The 19,093-nt window shown below is 45.1% G+C and overlaps 1 protein-coding gene across 3 annotated transcripts in view; it reads right to left on the bottom strand.

Annotated features, from left to right (window-relative positions):
• Window positions 1-19,093, bottom strand: part of sik3 (SIK family kinase 3) — a 28,111-nt gene that overhangs the window by 7,483 nt on the left and 1,535 nt on the right. For 2 of the 3 annotated variants that reach the window (XM_083548515.1, XM_083548514.1), the window contains exons 2-24: window positions 15,214-15,330; window positions 14,977-15,040; window positions 14,160-14,321; window positions 13,821-13,945; window positions 13,557-13,680; window positions 11,612-11,730; window positions 10,917-11,027; window positions 10,560-10,697; window positions 10,051-10,122; window positions 9,819-9,928; window positions 9,187-9,340; window positions 8,913-9,065; window positions 8,426-8,499; window positions 6,570-6,695; window positions 4,301-4,430; window positions 3,917-4,036; window positions 3,748-3,806; window positions 3,503-3,612; window positions 3,125-3,404; window positions 1,381-1,816; window positions 1,014-1,236; window positions 772-872; window positions 277-403 (exon numbers count right to left, since the gene is read on the bottom strand). In XM_083548515.1, the coding sequence (XP_083404641.1) occupies window positions 277-403; window positions 772-872; window positions 1,014-1,236; window positions 1,381-1,816; window positions 3,125-3,404; window positions 3,503-3,612; window positions 3,748-3,806; window positions 3,917-4,036; window positions 4,301-4,430; window positions 6,570-6,695; window positions 8,426-8,499; window positions 8,913-9,065; window positions 9,187-9,340; window positions 9,819-9,928; window positions 10,051-10,122; window positions 10,560-10,697; window positions 10,917-11,027; window positions 11,612-11,730; window positions 13,557-13,680; window positions 13,821-13,945; window positions 14,160-14,321; window positions 14,977-15,040; window positions 15,214-15,330 (3,235 nt within the window). The remainder of the gene's footprint in view (window positions 1-276; window positions 404-771; window positions 873-1,013; window positions 1,237-1,380; window positions 1,817-3,124; window positions 3,405-3,502; window positions 3,613-3,747; window positions 3,807-3,916; window positions 4,037-4,300; window positions 4,431-6,569; window positions 6,696-8,425; window positions 8,500-8,912; window positions 9,066-9,186; window positions 9,341-9,818; window positions 9,929-10,050; window positions 10,123-10,559; window positions 10,698-10,916; window positions 11,028-11,611; window positions 11,731-13,556; window positions 13,681-13,820; window positions 13,946-14,159; window positions 14,322-14,976; window positions 15,041-15,213; window positions 15,331-19,093) is intronic. The other variant, XM_083548516.1, reaches the window with a different exon arrangement.

Here is a 19,093-nt window from a genome sequence, read left to right as displayed (position 1 = left end):
TGAGTTGTGTGGATGAGTGAGTGAATGAACGAAAGGGTGAGTGAGTTGTGTGGATGAGTGAGTGAATTAATGAACGAAAGGGTGAGTGAGTTGTGTGGATGAGTGAGTGAATGAACGAAAGGGTGAGTGAGTTGTGCGGATGAGTGAGTGAATGAACGAAAGGGTGAGTGAGTTGTGCGGATGAGTGAGTGAATGAACGAAAGGGTGAGTGAGTTGTGCGGATGAGTGAGTGAATGAACGAAAGGGTGAGTAAGTTGTGTGGATGAGTGAATATACCTGACTCTTCCCTCTGGTGCAGCTGCTGACTTCCGACCAGAGACGTCTGGCTGAGGATGTCAGACATGCGGGCGGAGCTTAACGCCTTCCCGGCCAATAGGCTCATTCCAGACATTTCTGCCTGATCCTGAAGCAGAAAGAAAGAAACCCCTGAACACTCAGTTACAGAGCAGTTTGTGCTGAAATGTATAATTAATGTTAAAGAGACACTTAAGAACATTGTGTAATATTTTTGCAGTATGATCTTCGCCTGGGTTTCCTGCAGGTTTCATTAAGGTTCATACAGAATGTCACATGTTTTTGAAAATCTGCATGTGAGCCCAATCTATTCAGTGTGCAAAGAGAAAACACAATGTTGTCCTGATTTTAAATTAGAGCGGCTAAATGACGAAATAAAAACATTTCAGTTCGGGAAAATAGAAATCTCAAAATTTGACAGTGTAAAGTTTTCCCAGGACATAAACTCGCGCGAGACGAGGGACTGAGAGGACGTACGTAAGCGTCATCAGCAGTCTGGATGGTGTGATGGCGCTGCAGCGAAGCCCGGGGCCGATACGCATCTCCCTGAACAGGACGAGGATCAGCCTCCATCACCACTACAGGCCGAGAGAGAGAGAGAGAGAGAGAGAGAAGGATAGAAAGAGGAGAGAGGGGAGAAAGAGAGAAGTATTACACAATAATATTCACTATATTATGACCCTTTAAGGCAATGTTCTATACTGCATGCGTGTCTTTACCCCTCTGCGCTGTCGTCGTGGCGACTTTGGCCAGCAGGCCATCGTGGTAGGCAGCATTGACGTCGTCCTCCTCCATGCTTTCAGAGTGAGCAAGAGGCGGAGCTTGGCACTCTGAGGGAGGAGTCCGAATCTGCAGCAGGTGGTGGTGATGGTAATGTGTTTGGGGCGGAGCCTGTGCTGTGGGTGGGGTCGACTCCAGCATCAGCAGATTGTCGCTATAATCCTGCGCACACACACAATGTACACATTAGCAGATATGTAAACAATTAAATCAATTATTTTAAATATGTAAAACGTGGTGTACACTTGAGCTTTAGAGGAAGAAGATATTGAGATATAGGTTTTATTCTAACAGGATGCCTCTTACCTGGTTGAGCAGCAGATTGTCAGTGTATTCAGGAGGTGGAAGTGGCGGAGGGTTGTTGTTGTTATTGGGCATGGCGGGCACAGCAGGCCGCGAGCGTTTGAGCAGGTTAGCGAGGTCATGTTGTGTCAGACGTGGGTCGGCGTGGCCGGTCAGCGAGTGGCGCGGCGAGAGCAGGCCCTGCAGTACGGGCGTGACGTGGTGTTGGTGCTGCTGCTGCTGCTGCTGCTGCTGCGCCATGCGGTACTCCAAAGGCGTCGGAGACAGCAGAGCCTGCTGCAGGGCCGACGGACTGCCGTAACAAGGGTAACCGTCCAAGCCAGGTACTTTGAGGGACGCGGCTTGGGCATAGGGGTTGTAGGCGTTCGCACCTATGTGGGCGTTGAACTGGGCGTGTTCGTACGCCGACGTCGAGCAGTGGAAACGGCCCAGGCTGCGGCTGTGACGGGAAGCAAGAGACATCCATCAATATTCGATACACACGAGAGACACTCTGGATGTCATGAAGAACAAGGACACATGAACAGCGTGTGCAATGAGCCAGATTAGACTAATCAGTAGGGTTGCAGAGGCAGAACATTTTTGATACATTTCCAGAAACTTCCTGTGGGAACTTTGGAAATATTCCAGGAATTTTTTTTTTTTTTTTTTTAATTTGGGGAAATTTATGTAAATTGTTACATATACAAACAAATAAAAAAAAATTATTTGGCCACAAGTTGGCGTGCACGCAAACAAACATTTCTGACTGATTTAATCGTTAGTATAATTTTGTTGCAGCTTACACACGGCGAAACAAAAAGACAGACTTATGTAATTTACGTGAATATCGACAAGATGGACGTTTTTTGGACATCATTTTGTGTGCAGGATTGAAGAAATGACGCATGTTATGTGATGGAGGGATGCACAGTGCACGTAGGGGGCGTGGCCTCAGTAGCCCTGCTCTAAGTGTGCTGCGTGCATGCGATGGATGAACGTCCAGGTGGAAATTTTACTGAAATTACATTCAATCTGGTTGTTTTAACAAAAATTATCCTACAATTAAATTCCCTAATAAAGGCTAACCTGCAATTTTGTAAATTAAATCTCATATATTCCTGTTAATTCCCATGGAAAGTCTTGGAAATTCCCAGAATTCCGCAACCCTACTAAGTGGACAAATGCATCTGCAGCTGAATCCAAAACAACTTCTATAAGCTCTACATCTAAGGCGAATTGTGTATATTCCGTGTTTTTTTTTTTTTTTTTACCAGAAATCCGATTATCAGAGTGCTTTACCATTTTGGGACACAGCCAATCACAGTTCAGCATGTGCACAGCACGGTTCTACTACATGAAATTCTATCTGCAACGTTAACAACAACTGTACCTCTGATACAGAACCTCCACAGGATCCGAAAAAAGGTGTAAATGATTATTAAAATGCCACCAAGGAAGAACCTTAGGGAGGAAAAATGCTAATAAAGCAGAATTTATAAAATACACAAAAATACACAAACAGACCTTTTTAGTGCAAAAAAAAAAAATAAATAAATAAAACCGATGGGTTCTGCAGCTCTACCTCTGCCATGTTAATCTTTATTCTATGTGACTCTCAGGACACGCCTCCGTAGTGTTGTGATACATAAGTCAGTAATACGTCTGAACGAATAAACTGAAACGATTCTATGAGAATTGAAGAAGCGGATGAGAAAAAGAAATGGACTGGAATTCCAAGCCCGAGCGCAGACGTCCGCTTTAGCACCTGTGGGTTTCGGCGTTGTCTGCACTCAGTTGCTTCCCCAGAACTCGGTGACACGGCGTCGCTAGGAAACTCTGGCGCTGCGCTCCGACGCCGAGCTCCACCTCCTGCACCTGGATGGTCACCGGCTGCTGCTGGGCTAATGCCACGTGGGCGGGGTGGGTGGGGCCGGGAGGCTGGGGCGGCGGTGGCTGACTGGCCATGGCCATGCATGGTAGAGCAGAAGAAGGCGGACTGCTGCCGGAGGATTGGTACAAATCAGGGGTGTGCTGGAAAGGCCCACCTGAAGTCGGGGCAAAAAAAAGGGACAAGAAGGAGAAACTTTTATTATATGAACATTACCTCATTTGTCAGAACGGTAATAATCGATAAAGATGGTACCATGTGCCGGCATCATCCCTTGGCTTCCCGGTGGTGGGCTCTGATTGGCTGGGCTAAAGAGGTGGTTGCTGGGATGTGTAGGTGGCGGGCTGGAGGGTTGAATACGCAACCTGAGAGAAAGACACGTGAATCAGTTTAAACATGGTCCTAAGTTCCACTTCAGGACAACGTGATTGTGTGTGTGTGTGTGTGTGTGTGTGTGTGTGTGTGTGTGTGTGTGTGTGTGTGTGTGTGTGTGTGTGCACCTTTGTAGCTGGTGGGTAAGATGACTGGGCTGGTTTTCTCCATGTCCCAAAGAAAGGGCCTGCAGGAAAAAAACATTTATGCGTTTATAATATACAATAGACTTTACACGTTAACAGAGACATATTCAGATAGGGCTGTGTGTGTGTGTGTGTGTGTGTGTGTGTGTACCTGAATTTGCTGGTGTAGGATCTGTTGTTCTTGCTGGTAGAGGACGTGCTGTTGCTGTGTGTGCTCCAGTAGCTTCTCATCCTGTGGTGCAGCGTACATCTTCTGCAGCTGCTCACACTCCTAACACACACACACACACACACACACACACACACACACAAAGTTGAAGAGCTCTAGAAGTCACCACATATTACAGATTATGGGTGTTAGAATTGGCGATCACACACACACACACACACACACACACACACACACACACACACACACACACACACACACACACAATGAAACATCATACTGTTTGAAATAAGTCCAGCTAAATGGTGACTGACAGGACGTGCAGCCAATCAGGACGAACTTGCCATAGTGAAAGATCTGGAGTACCTGCTTGAGCTGTTTGATCTCTAGCTGGGCTTTAAAAGCCTGGATGGTCGCCGCTCCATCGGAGAAGCGCCGCACAGGAGAAAAGCGCTCCATTGGTAAGTGCAGTGTGTTACAGTCTTTATAGGATGACCTTCAAAACACAAAACACACACATTTCAGTAACTAAGTTGCAGCTGATTCACATTTTAGAAAATGATTTTTTAATTCAGACACTGATTGAGTTCAACTGGAGCGAACCGTCCAATGAGCAACCTCAAGGTGACCGAAAACAGTTCTCATACACCAAATCTAACTGAATAATATCATCTTATATGAATTATACTGATCTCAGCTTTACCTTTTCTTCTTTACCAGTCAGCTCGATTGTTCACGACATCTTAGACTTCATCCAGCCTGATTAGTTCTGGTCTAAAACGGTTCAGCCAAATACCTGAGACCAATTTAATAACCTACCATAGATCACATCTAATGATCCAAACTAGTGACCAGAGCAAATAAGGACAGAAGTACGGGGACTTTCTCAGCTATATGTGCTTCTGCAAACTGTTCCTACAATGTTGATGCGGTAGTATGAGATGTTCCCTTCACTTGAACTAGGAGATCCAAACCTGCACCAGCATGACAACACCCCTGTCCATCCATCTACCCGTCTACACTTCCTGTTCTCCGCTTATTTGCATACTGCTAGAATAAAATTGTGTTGGTGTCCACAAACGTTTGTCCGTATTGTGTATTTCATTAATCTACACAATGCTGATCAGTTCCTCACCTCCATCGTGTTTATCACGGTGAGTGTTCGATCCTACGAATTCCCACTCAGCAGGTGTCTGATTATTCCACATGAATCCGATCAAATAGTTTCCACTCTAAAATGAACTGATTACTTACTGCAGTGTCGACTGGCTACACACTCATCCTACACAATTAATTATTCACCTGAGGCTGAACAGAGACGCGCAAGACCGAACCAGGTGACGTCTCGTTTATAATTTATGTGCACGGATAATTAATTACACCAGCAAAATAATTCCTCTGGAGCTGCTTCTGTCCCGGAGGACCACGGACCAGTATTTAATAGGAGAACATATCCACACTATTGTATTTACATTGAAGACGTATTTTAAATGTTTTGCCTTGATTACTTACTTAAAAAAACCCAGATGAATAGTTTCTATAAATTGCTCAATCAGTTAGTAAGATGACTTGATTAATGATCCCAAACTGCTTAATTAGTTGCCTTGAACAGTTTGATGGTACCATGAATTAAACTGCTTAACGATACAATTAACTGCCTAAATTGTTACTCTGAAATGGTAAATGTAATCTTTTTTACAAAGGACTATATTAACTATAACTATAATGAGTGTGCCTTCAGTTTGTTGATAAGGTCCACATGAACTAGAGGAACAATCAGCTACCGCGGCCCGACCGCTCGATCGGTCACCCCAGACTGACTGCTTAGAAGTCACCCCAGACCCCGGACTGCTCAATCAGTTACCTCAAACAGTTTGATCGAGTACCCTGAGTACTTTTGCTTGATCAGTCACTCCTGACTGTTTGGTGATTATATACCAGCCCGCTTGCTTGATCAGTTACTCCAGAAAATTTAATCAATTACCCCAGACCTCTTGTTTGACAGTTTGATCAGATACCCAGACTGCTCTAAACATTTGCCAGCTCAGAACTCATTTACCCCGAATTCTAAAGTGTTTAATCAGCTAGCAGAGACTGCGCGATCCCTTACTCCAGAGACCCCAAGCTGCCTGCTTCATCAGTTACCCTAAATGATCCGATTGGCTGGGCTGGACTGCTGGATTGGTTACTCCAACCTGCTCGATCCGTTACGCCAGATTGTGTTGTTACCAAAGACTGTTTGGTTTGTTACCCTAATCTGCTTCATTTGTAATCCGTAATCACTCAGTGTATGACCCAAATCCAAGAGATCCGCCTTCGAGGTATACACACTGTATTACTCACACAGGAATAAGTCATAATGAGGACATGAAGTCGTAACAATAACATCATGCAGGTCATGCAGCACTCGGGTCTTCCATGTCCAGTCTGAGTCACACACTCACAGTGTGTGTATGTGTGTCAGTGTGAGTGTGTGAGACTGGAGCTGGAGTTCAGGCAAAGGTCGAACCAGAAGACATGCATTTTACTCACGCTCTTGGTTCAAAGCCCTAACACACTCCTACTGTGAGTCTGTGCTGCTTGGATGGCGCGTGTGTGTGTGTGTGTGTGAGAGTGAGAGTGTGTGTTCTCTCACCGTGAGTGCTCGGGGATCCAGCCCCTTGTGCGTGCTCTCTGAATGTCGTTTGAGAGCTCAGTGGAGGTGTAGCTCGAGCTCGCTGCGTTGTGCGTTGTGTGTCGCTTGGAGCTGTTCGCCAAGTACCTGCGCCGTGGGAGTGAAGGGGAGGGGGCGGGGCAAAGACAGGAAGCAGCACGAATCAGCTCTCTGATTGGCCGCCTCTTCGGCAGGTCCGATTGGAAGACAGGACGTGTCCTTAGCGGTTTTTTGTTTTTCGGACGCTTACTGTCGCTGATATTATGCAAAGCTTGGGTCAAAAGCAAAGCCGGTTCTGTTCTTTGATTGGGTTTTTAGCAACAGAGGTTTTTTTTTTTTTTTTTTTTTTTTTTTTAGGAGAATTTCGAATTTCGAAAATCAGATTTTACAACAAGCTAGAACTCAATAGGAATTAGAGCGAATTAGAGACAAGCGAGAGAAAGAGGGAGAGAATGAAAGAAAGGGGGAAAAAGAATAGGAAAGGGAATGGCGCCCCCAATTGCAGAAAGCAGTGCTGCAGCCTTTAGTACACACCCTGCACCCGACGACACCCAGCACAGCGAGCAGCTCTCACACACACACACACACACACACACACACACACACACACACACACACACACACACACACACACACACACACACACAAGCAGCAGAGAAGCGCTGTAAGCCACAAGGGCGCACACACAGCTCCAAAACACTACAACTCCCACACACACACACACACACACACACACACACTTCACCACTTTCAGTTCATGTATGAAAATTTGATTGCAGCTACGATCCGATATTATCCGATTATATTGTCTATTTCCTGGAAGCTCTCTAAATGTGTACATTTCCTCCTCCATCTTTCTTCTCGTACACTATGTGGACAAAAGTTTGTGGACACCCGAGCACAAGATTGGTATGTGCAGGCTAATCATGATCTCCCACTCCAAACCATGGAAAGCAGATCTTCATGGAGCTGGCTTTGTGCACAGGAGCATAGTCACTGCTGGAGACAGGTTTGGATCTCCTAATTCAAGTGTAGACTTTCTATACAAATGTGTCCAACATTCTCCAGCACTTTGAGGAAGAACCACAAACGGCTAGAAAAGTCAGGTGTCCCAATACTTTTGTCAATACAGTGTGAATCGATTTCCATGGAGGAGAAAGAGAATGCAGGAATATCGACATGGCTAATATACACGTGACAAATACTCCAAAGGGAGCGTTGTGAAAAGTAGTGCCGTGTGTCACTCGGGTTCCTGAATCTTCTAAAGAAGCTGAATGAAAGGAATTCTGGGTGAGTGAAGCGTTTACGCTGAAGCCCTACAAATCCAGACTCGTCCTACGGAGCTCAGGGACACGATTCAACACTTTCATCATTATTTAATAAAAAATAAATAAATAACAAAACAAAAAAAGAATTAACTAAACTGGTAAAATTATTACAAAATATTCATGTGCATAAAATTAAAACCTTTTTTTACTGAATTAAAAAATATATATAAAATATTTAATAGTAATTTTATTAGAATCTTTTATGAGAATTTTATAATATAATTAACCCTACTTAAACCCAAAGATAAAAAAAATAAAATAAAGCTAATAAATAAATAAAATCATTAAAATCAGAGTAAAATGTAAATTCAAACAACTTTCTTAAATTGTTGCCATTCCTTCAGTCAAAAGGTTTTACGTGTAAAGCGAAAGGTTTTTTATTTTAATTAAATGAACAGATTTGACTCTAGGGAATCGTGTCCCGACATGCAGATTTGCAGCCACAATTTTGGAGCAACAGCGCATCATTTTACACACACACACACACACACACACACACACACATCTCACCTCTGCACTGCCTCTGGGTCGGGCTCTCCGTCTGACCCCTCCTCATCCACTGGAGCGACGGCTGGAATCGGATGCTGAAGAAAAACGTAAATAAAACCCGCGTTGCTGTGGTAACGTACCAACACGACACTTTACATCAAACTTTGGCTTCCTCGTGTACATTTGTTTTTACATCGCTTTAGTAAATAACTATTATAGAAATCTTACACCGCTCTAAAAAATCTCTATTTCTCCCAGACAAATGAAGCACCTGTACAAAACCCTGGCATGCACTTATTCCTGAGCAGGTGCACCCGTTTTGATGTCTCTGCCCTCATGAATATTCATGAGACCGACTCGAAATTTTTATTCCACACTAATTTTACTATTGAATTTAAAAATAAAAAATGTAATTAAATTCGAAATGACATGGCAGTGGATTAAGAGGTTTGTGCTGTATTTGTGAGGCAATACACACACACACACACACACACACACACACACTCACAGGGCTGGTGACGAGCGGTGACTGGCCCCGTGGTCTCTTGAGCATCTGCTGTGCGTGAAGCTGGATGTTCGCTCCTCCGTCTGAAGCCCTGCGACCCAGCGGACCCATCCCGTTCAACAGCTGCAGAGTCGGGGGCTGAAGCAGGGACTGCTCCTACACACACACACACACACACACACACACACACACACCAGAACATAATCCATTTATAGGCATCAAGAATGTTTAAAAGAAATTGCAACCACACACACACACACACACACACACACACTACCTTGTACTCGAGCTGCTGTGTGGGCTGCAGGCTCTGGGTGGGCATGAAAGTAGGCGTGTGCATGATTGTTGGGGGCATTTGGGGGAACGGCGCCTGAGGAGGGGCACGCACAAACCCTGGTGGCAACTTCAGCTCCTCCTGCATCATGTCAGTCCTAAAACACACAGTCACTATTATTACTATTACTATGATTTATCCTTTAATTTATTCATTGACTTATTTATTTATGCATTTATTCTCTATGTAGATATGCAGATCACATGTCGCAGGTGAATTCGAATCAGTTTCCATTTAAAATTCCACACTTTTCCAGACTCAAGATCATATTTACCATCTGAAATAATTGTAATAAATCTCTACATGCGTTACGTTACAAATCTCTGATGTATGTCAGGAGTCAGAATCTCTAATGTTTTCCATGTGTTTACTCCCACCATCGCAGTGCGTACTGTCACGCCAACCGCTGCTTCACGTGACAACCGTTACAGCTGTGCAGATCCGGTATGATCCGGTTTAGACCGTGTCCACACTAATACGTTTTTCGCTTGAATACGCTTATTTTTTTCTCCGTTTCAATCTTCTGTCCACATCGAGACTGAAAACTTTTTCGAAAACGCATTTCCGGTCATCACCTGGGGTCCGGCACGCCGACAGTGTGGCGTCTCATAGACAGATAGCGAGCCATCGCCTCTGGACTCGGCTCCTCCCCTTCATCACTGTCCAACGCCATTGTCCCGTCAGGCTGTGGGCGAACACGCACACACACACACGCGCACACACACACACACACACACACGGATAAACATGTTAGCGGGTTGAAGTAAACAGCAGGGTGGAGGAGGTTTCGCAAGCAGCAACACTCACCTCCACAATCTGGTTCTCTGGATTTATAAGCTGGACGTGAGGAACAGTCATGCTAATAGCATTAGCTTGATCCTAAGGAGGAGGAGGGAAGAAAATATCAATAAAAGACGCAGTAGACTAAAATATTCTCAAATTCTCCCAACATAAAGAATGTAAGACTCCATATTTGGACTGAAGTGTAAATTATATATTATGAAATGCTGGTTAGCTACTTTATAAACACCTTATGGATGTCGATTACTGTTAGATTTAGGATCGATGGTAAAAATGTGCTCTTCAGGACCAGAGTTATTCGTTTACTAATAATAAAAGTATATTTTAATTCTGCTGCGCTTCCCGAGCTTCAGCTCGAAAAAGCGGAGATCAAAAGCCGCTTTGAGGGCGGCATGAATATTCATCACCAGGGGAGAGATCTGCATATGTATGAAGGCGGCCCTGTCAAGATGAATATTCATGAGACTGGCTCTTGAAACAATCCATTAGGCCCGATGCCGCACCGTGGAGCGCACCTGCACAGCGTTGAGGGGGTAGCTGATGGGGCGAGGGGTGGAGGGTGGAGCCACGCGCAACGTTTTGTGCCTCTTGAGTCTGTCCAACAGCAAGCTGTAGATGGCGCTGTAGTGATCGTATGCGTCCGTGTGCAATGACTAAACGATTGGGGTTTAGAGAGAGACGTAAATGTGTTACATTACGATTTCATTTTCATTTAACTTTAAATATAAGTTAATGTTGATGGATAATAAAGATAATAACTTAATAAAGAAATTCCAGAACCGGCTGAAGAAAACACAGTAAGTGTTCAGCTCCATAACGATTCCTAGAACCCGTGTGTGTGTGTGTGTGTGTGTGTGTGTGTGTGTGTTTACCTGTAAAGTGCGCTCTCGGTCCAGTCCCATGTCAGACATGGCCATGAGAACCTGCTCGTTAATCAGCTCAGTCTCCCTTTCAGTCTTCACCTGCTCACACTCGGCTATCAACTTACACACACACACACACACACACACACACACACACACACACAGAATTTCACATATACAAACATACAAACACTATCTGCACAAAAGTATTGGGACACCAGACTCTTGCAGCCATGTGGTCCTTCCACAAACAGTAACCTAAAAAAAAACTGGTATTGTACAGGACGTCTCTGGATGCAGGACATTTTCCCTTTAAGGAGACGTAGGACACCCAAACTTGTTCCAGCATGACAAAGTCAGCTCCATGAAGATCTCCTTTACATTGGTTGGAGTTAAAGATCCTCTGCTACAGAGATCCAGAACACTATTCACCAACTTCAAAACCTGATCTTACTAACACCCCTAGTGGTTAAATCTCCACAAGCATACTCTGAAATCTAGTGGAACATCTCCATGAAAGATGGAATGAGATGTTCAAAAATAATCTTGTGCTCAGGTGTCCACAAACTTTTGGCCTTATATTGTGTGTAGAATTTGAACTTTATTTCATAACTTGCACAATCATAATGCACAAAATTCTCTGTGCAAGATGTCAAATTCTCTTTTAAACCATGTGTGTGTGTGTGTGTGTGTGTGTGTCTCACCCTGTCAAAATCAGGATCTGGGTCCCCCTGTCTCATCCACTTGTTCTTGCAGATCTGCTCCATGGTGAGTCTGCGGCTCGGCTCCAATACTAACATATGCCTTATTAGATACTCGCAGTCTGGCACACACACACACACACACACACACACACACACACACACACACACACACACACACACACACACACACACACAATTTCAGAGGAAATAGTAGGACTAAGGCCATGTCCACACAAGTACGTTTTGTTTTGAAAGATCTTTCCATCCTCACAGAGACGCCGTTCTCAGTCAATGAAAACAGAGCTTTTTGAAAACAATCTCTAAAGTGGATAAATGTGTAAAACCTGTTTTCAGTGTGGACTGTGAAAAACTCAGCCATATGGTTGCACAAGTCAGTGCACTCCTAGTGCTGATAAAGGAAGAGCAACATGCAGGTCACAAACCGAAAATTCATAGCGGAACAGTCGAGGCCCGAGTTACCAACGACCACCACAGGTACTGTTAGTCAACAGGGTAGCGGTGAAAATGGGGCTACTGTTGGCTGAAGGAGGAGAAGGAGAGGATTGGCCAGGCAGAGGGAACGAGCTGAGATGGTTTGCTGCACAGTTAGAGCAGTAAAGGATGGAGATGGAGATGTGTTGACTAGTGAGGAGACTGTGATGAGAGGGTGAAATGGAGTATTTTGAGCAGCTGATGAATGAGGACAAATGATAGAGAGAGAAGGTTGGATGATGAGGAGATGATGAAGCAGTAGGTGGAGCTGTGCAGACCTGCAGTAACTACAGGGGAATTAAGTTGATCAGTCACACCATGAAGTTATGGGAAAGAGTAGTGGAAGCCAGGCTGAGAGAAGAGCTGACCATCTGTGAGCAGCAGTATGGTTTTATGTAGAGGAAGAGCACCACAGACGCATTATTTGCTTTGAGAATGTTGATGAAGAAGTATAGAGAAGGTCAGAAGAAGTTGCGAAAGTGAGTGATGGAGAGTGTGTTAGAGAAGTGAAGAAAAGAGTGCAGGCAGGGTGGAGTGGGTGGAGAAGAGTGAGAGCAGGAGTGATTTGTGATAGAAGAGTATCTGTGAGAGTGAAAGGGAAAGTTTATAGGACTGTGGTGAGACCTGAGATGTTGTATGGATTAGAGACAGTGGCATTAAGTAAAAGACAGGAGGTGGAGCAGGAGGTAGCAGAGCTGAAGATGTTGAGATGTTCGTTGGAAGTGACGACGATGGACAGGATTAGAAATAAGTTTATTAGAGGGACAGCGCATGTAGGACGTTTTGGAGACAAGGTGAGGGAGGTGAGATTGAGATGGTTTGGACATGTGATGAGACATTTCAGCGTGGATGAGCAACTTTTGAGAAACGTTTGAAAAAGGAAGTGCGGATCATTTTAAGACGAAGATGCTCGTTTCAAATTTTCGGGATTTGTGTAGACGTAGCCTAAAATATTAGATAAACCAGAGTCTCTGAGAAAAGAAAGGTGGTTTCTTAACATTTGACAAACATCTGAGGTAAAAATCGATTCCCCTGATGATTTCCGCTAATTTTTATTGTTAGTTTGTGTTTAAATCACTTAATAGCCACGTTTTAACGCAATAACGTGGACATTTTGTTAATACTGAAGAAGCATTCCTGAGAGTTTTGTATAATTTTCCTGTCACTCTACCGGTTATGTTGTGTTTAGCTCCATGCTAGCTGGCTAAAATTGACAAATATCTGAGGTAAAGTCTCCGTATGACAGAAATGACCATTTTAAAACAGCTAGCATGAAAGTAAAGGTAGCATGACCTCGGAAATGAAATTAAACTGCCTGGACCTTGAGGAGACGTTTATACGGGGAGCGTAAAGGCAGGAAACTGTTGAGGATGGAAACGTTCTCCTCAGACGTGTTGGTCGTTTGCTAAGAAGGTGAGCGTCAGGCCTGAAAGACTGAAATGATCATGTGTACCTGTGGACATGAAGAACGGGATACGGAACTTGCCGCTGAGAACACGGGCTCGCAGGTTCTGCAGGGTGCTGCCGTCGAACGGGAGAGCACCACACACAAGTACGTACAGCACCACACCCAGGCTCTGCACACACACACACACACACACACACACACACACGGGTCAGTCAGGTGACCAAGCAAAATACTGAAAACTGTCTGCATGGTGTGCATGTGTGTGTGTGTGTGTGTGTGTGTGTGTGTGTGTGTGTGTGTGTGTGTTACCCAGATATCCACTTTGGGACCGTCATATTCTTTGCCCTCAAACAGCTCTGGAGCTGCATATGGTGGACTTCCACACCACGTCTTCAACAACTGTCCCCGAGAGAACAGATTACTGAAGCCAAAGTCTACAGAGAGAGAAAGAAAGTTGTGTATTTAATACTTTTCATTCATCTTAAGGGTCATCATTATCTTCCTCTCTTTTCCAATCCCCCCACTCCCCAGACCCATCCGTCTTGTGATCCCACACCCCGCCCCCTCATTTACTGCATTTAGTAGACGCCCTTGTCCAGAGCGATGTACAAAAGTGCTTCGAGTATCTACTCCTCGTGTCCCTCTGACCTGCGATTTTGATGTTGAGGTTGTGATCCAGCAGCAGGTTTTCAGCCTTCAGGTCTCTGTGGACGATGTTTCTGCAGTGACAGAAGTGGACGGCCGCCACAATCTGTTTAAACTTTCGCCGTGCGTCTTTTTCTGCCATGCGCCCGTGAGCCACCAGGTGATCTAATCACACACACACACACACACACACACACACCTTTAATGCCACGGAGCTCATGCAGACTGGCGTTTATCATTCACGGACCTCTGGCTGCGTCCCAAAACCACTTCAGTACCGTACGAAACATACGAGGTGGTATCAAAAAGTTTCAAGTCTAGTTTTGGTAGCACGAGGCTGCACAGTCACAGGGAGCACCGACCTTCATTAGTCAGTGCACCAAACGACATGGTCATGTGTACTTCGGGAGCTGTGCAACTGATCACGTGCGTTACCACGTCTGCTATTCTGAGCACGTGCGCACCCTGTCACCGAGCTCCTCATACGCTAGGAGTTAAGAGTTTCTCGCCGGAAATGACGTGATCTTGATTCCGCCCCCGGATTCGGCTCCTGCGGACTTCGCTCTCTTCCCGGAGATGAAGCTCAAAGCTCGCTGATTTCACACCATTGTGGAGATCCGTTTCGAAAAGACGACTTCCAGGACACGTTCCAGAAGTGGCACGCAGGGGGCGCTGTTTCGCTGTGCAAGAGGACTATTTTGAAGGTGCAAGTGTGTGAACGTAAATAAATACAGTACTTTTTCTCGAAACTTTTTGATTCCACCTCGTACAAGCAGGAGGTGTACGATCTACACGTTGTGTCTGAAACTGGAACACTCACCGAATATCTCTCCACCACTGGCGTACTCTGTTACTAAATAAATCATCCTCTCGGTCTCCATTACCTGGATTGGAGAAGCACAAAACACACGTGAGTTTCATCTCGTTCACACTGGATTTGTATGTATTTTCTATGCATTCCGTTTTTCCCGTAAATCTACGAGATACAGCTGGAAAATGACTGACAGCTGTGATGGACCAGTGGCACACAAGAGATTAGAAAAAAAGGGGGCGGGACCTGGTAGAGGCGAATGATGTGCGGGTGTCGCAGCATCTTCATGATCTGCACCTCCCTGAAGATCTTCTTCAGGTTGTCGTCATCCAGCTGCGTCTTGTCCACGATTTTAATCGCCACCTGAGGCAGAGCGAAAGAACAAGAGATAAGATTACACTGACGTTCAACTTCTCTTAGAAACAAAATCAAGAAATCTAAAAAAAAATAAATAAATAATAAAAAAAAACTCTAAACAATTCCTGACGCTGGGAATCTGGAGGATCAGCAGACTTGCCACTGCCTGCAAGCAGCTCCTGACTTGTCAACACTGCTGACACCAAGATTTTTGGTTCTGAATTCCAGGACGGAACATCAGGCTAAGAACGTTCCTCAGTGACTACGAGTACCACCCGTGTTTATTATTAGCACGCGCCAGCATCTCCGCGTGTTCTCACGCGCCCACCGGCGGAACTGATATCATCACGTAGCTTCTGGGACCAACATCTGGACACAAACACACCAGTATGGCACACGGTACAGATGGAATGTATGATAGGTGTGTGAGGTGTGTGTGTGTGTGTGTGTGTGTGTGATTGAGTAAAAGAAACCAAAAGAATGTCAGATTCCAGGAATCGGAAGCGGTAAGATCTAAGCGCGACGCAGTTTTCCGCAATTTTCCCGTTTCCGATGTAAAACTATCGGTCACGCCAAAGCGTCGTCATGGAAACTGTGCAAGAAAAATAGATTTGTTTGAGAGGAATGTGCTGAGAGATCATACAGAGATTATGGGATATAAATATCAACACCGGATCACCGAGTACGTTTGATTATTTTCTGCTCAAATCCGTAATTTAATCCTGAGTCAGCAAGATTATAAAATAGTTAAACGACATTTATTTTATGAGGCCGTGTGCAGCACAATTTTCTGTTTCCTTAAATTATATTTCTCGTCCGTGTTTTGTGAGTGAACCTGTACAAATTCACAATGTGTTGCCAAAAGTATTGGGACACCCGATGTTCAGTAAAGACCAAAAGGTGGACACGGTGAAGTGGGACGTCACATGAATGAAATGTGATGCGATTTGTTTGAGTCCAGTGAAAACCGCCACTTTAATCCATCAAAGAATTCCAATTGCATCACTGGCAACTAGAAGCATGATCCCAGAACTTTCTGGTTGGTACCTAGGGTACCTACATAGACCAAAAAGTGCTGGACCCCATTAATCTCTGATTGCAGTTATTATTATTATTATTATTATTATTATTATTATTAGTGGCAACGCCGCAGAGCTTTTATAAGATCACACAGATGCAGCACACACAGGCTAGTACCATCTGGACATGCTAGCAGTCGTACACCCCTGATGGTGCACGTGGGCGACACACACACACACACACACACACACACACACACACACACACACACAGGGCTTCCCCAGGACCGTCATAGATGTTCTTGTCTGTGCTGTACAATTTGGCGTGTGGATCTAGAAAATGTGCGATAACAGACTGGTCGAATAAACGAGTGTGTGTGTGTGTGTGTGTGTGTGTGTGTGTGTGTGTGTGTGTGTGTGTGTGTGTGTTCCATATTCAATGGAACAGCGTGTCTGATGACGTCTTGTCAGAATGTTCAGAAGAACAGCAGCCGATGGAAATGCATGATGAGCGAGAGTAAGGGGGCGAGGACTTAGTAATTAGTAGTGTATCCATGACTCTCACACACACACACACACACACACACACACACACACACACACACACACACACACACACACACAGCGTCCAGGATGCTTAAGGGGGGAAAAAGTGCAACATTATGCAACAATTGATCCCATCAAATCACACACCCCTAACAGAGCACACACTCTCAGCCTGTACGAGTGTGTGTGTGTGTGTGTGTGTGTGTGTGTGTGTGTGTGTGTGTGTGTGGAGTCCGTGATGACATACCCAGTTTCCAGTGTGTTATTCACACGTGTGAAAAGTCCGAGTTGCGAGTGCAGACCCGCTGACAGGTGAGGAAAAGAAACCGATGCGAACGCTGTAACAGGTGATACTTTGTGCGTGTGTGTGTGTGTGTGTGTTGTACCCTGTTAATCCCATGTTTCCAATAAGCAGTTTTCCATTTATCAGGTTTTCAGTTTTCTAAGAACACACTGCTGCCAGACAGTCAAATTCAGAAGTATTGGCACCTGGTGCTCAAAGGGGAAACGGGCCGTCACAAAAAACGCCCAAGGGTGCCAATATTTCTGACACAAACGATACACATCATCAGATTGATTCAATCCCCTCAGTGTGCGGTGCTTCCCCTCAAACACAACACGTGGTAGAACTTCTAAATCGTTTTTTCATTGCTCTGGAAATCAAACATGGCCAATCGTGTGGGAAAAGTTTGAAGCAGCACATTTGGCTGTGAAAAGAAAGTGTCCCAATACTTTTGATCTCCTGCTGATTTTGAGCTGATTATAATATATATATATATGGGTGTGTTTAAAACTGAAAAGCAAAGTAACAGATGTGAAAAATGAAACGCGTCTGAACACGGCCCGTGGTCTTCATGACCTCTACGGCTCGTCACAGAGTCCGGCGCACAGATAAAAGGAACCGTGAGTGGATTTGGGGAGATTAGACGTCTGACCGAGCGCATGACGTCTGCGTCTGCTCCCGTGGGGATCCAGACCGGGCCGTGCGGGCGTGACGGAAAACCGCGCGCTGTTACGCAAACGTGTTACTGAGGTGTTATTAGTGAGGACTTTGGAAGTAATGAGTGTTTAAGATGTTGAAAGGAAAACCCCCCCCAGCAAGGATTTTTTTTGTGCTATCGGTTTCCGCAATGCTCGAGCGGAAATCCCAGGAATCTGTTCAGATGCAGCAAAGCTCCGTGTGTGTGTGTGTGGGAGACGCTCTGTTACGCAACCTAAAGAATACAGAACGCACATTATAGGTGAAAGTGAATGAACTCGGTGCTCCGGAGCTGAAGCCCTGCGGCGCTGCAGTATCGTCTGCACACAGCCTGAGCCTCGTCTTTAAACGCTAATAAAGCGCACACACACAAACGGGACACGTGGTATCGCTCCGAATCGACACGCAGACGACTTTTCCTACACGGCGACTCGTTCACGCCGACGGCTTTGCGACTGGCGCTCGACTTACACGTGAAAACGTGTCCGAGAACATGAGGAGAAACTGTAGTGTTTGTGTGTCTGAAAGTAGCTCACTTCAGCGAGCACAGAGACACGCCAAGATCGTGTTTTTATACACACACACGCGCACTGGTCAGACGTCTTTACGCTCGCGCTGGAGTCAAACAGAGGAGACCATTCTCTTACGACGGTCCTACGATGACGAATCGCTTCTGACTTTTTACACGTGACGTTCAGGAAGCCTGATGTGTAAAGACAGAGTACGATCACACGTTTATATCTCAGCATGTCGCATTATTGATTTGCTGAGGCCGAACGAAGAGCAGAACCTGGGCGAGAGCGAACGAAGAGCAGAACCTGGGCGAGAGCGAACGAAGAGCAGAACCTGGGCGAGAGCGAACGAAGAGCAGAACCTGGACAATAGCGTGTGAAGTAAAACTGATGATGTAAGCATAATAATCAACAGTATATTCACTTTAATTTCCTCTCAGAGACTCGTTTGTAAGATAAAACCAAAGAGCTGAAATTTAACTCAATGTCCAACAACGACAAAGTAAAATAAAACGCACCCCCAGGAGACACAGTTCCAGGTAAATCAGGTCAAGTGTTCCTTTTCCAGACACTCAGTAATTATGACCATTGGTGTGGTTCTCAGTAATCTACTGTAGCTTCTGTTTTCGTTACGGTAAACAAAGCAATTGGACCCGAACAAGCTGAAATCCAACACCGTTTTGTCTCGGACACGGAGAACGTTCTCACACTTG

Source organism: Silurus aristotelis (assembly GCF_946808225.1).
Source record: "Silurus aristotelis genome assembly, chromosome: 8".
NCBI classification, from domain to species: domain Eukaryota; kingdom Metazoa; phylum Chordata; class Actinopteri; order Siluriformes; family Siluridae; genus Silurus; species Silurus aristotelis.
The sequence above is the reverse complement of the archived record's forward strand: the minus strand, read 5'-3'. Positions and strand labels throughout refer to the sequence as shown.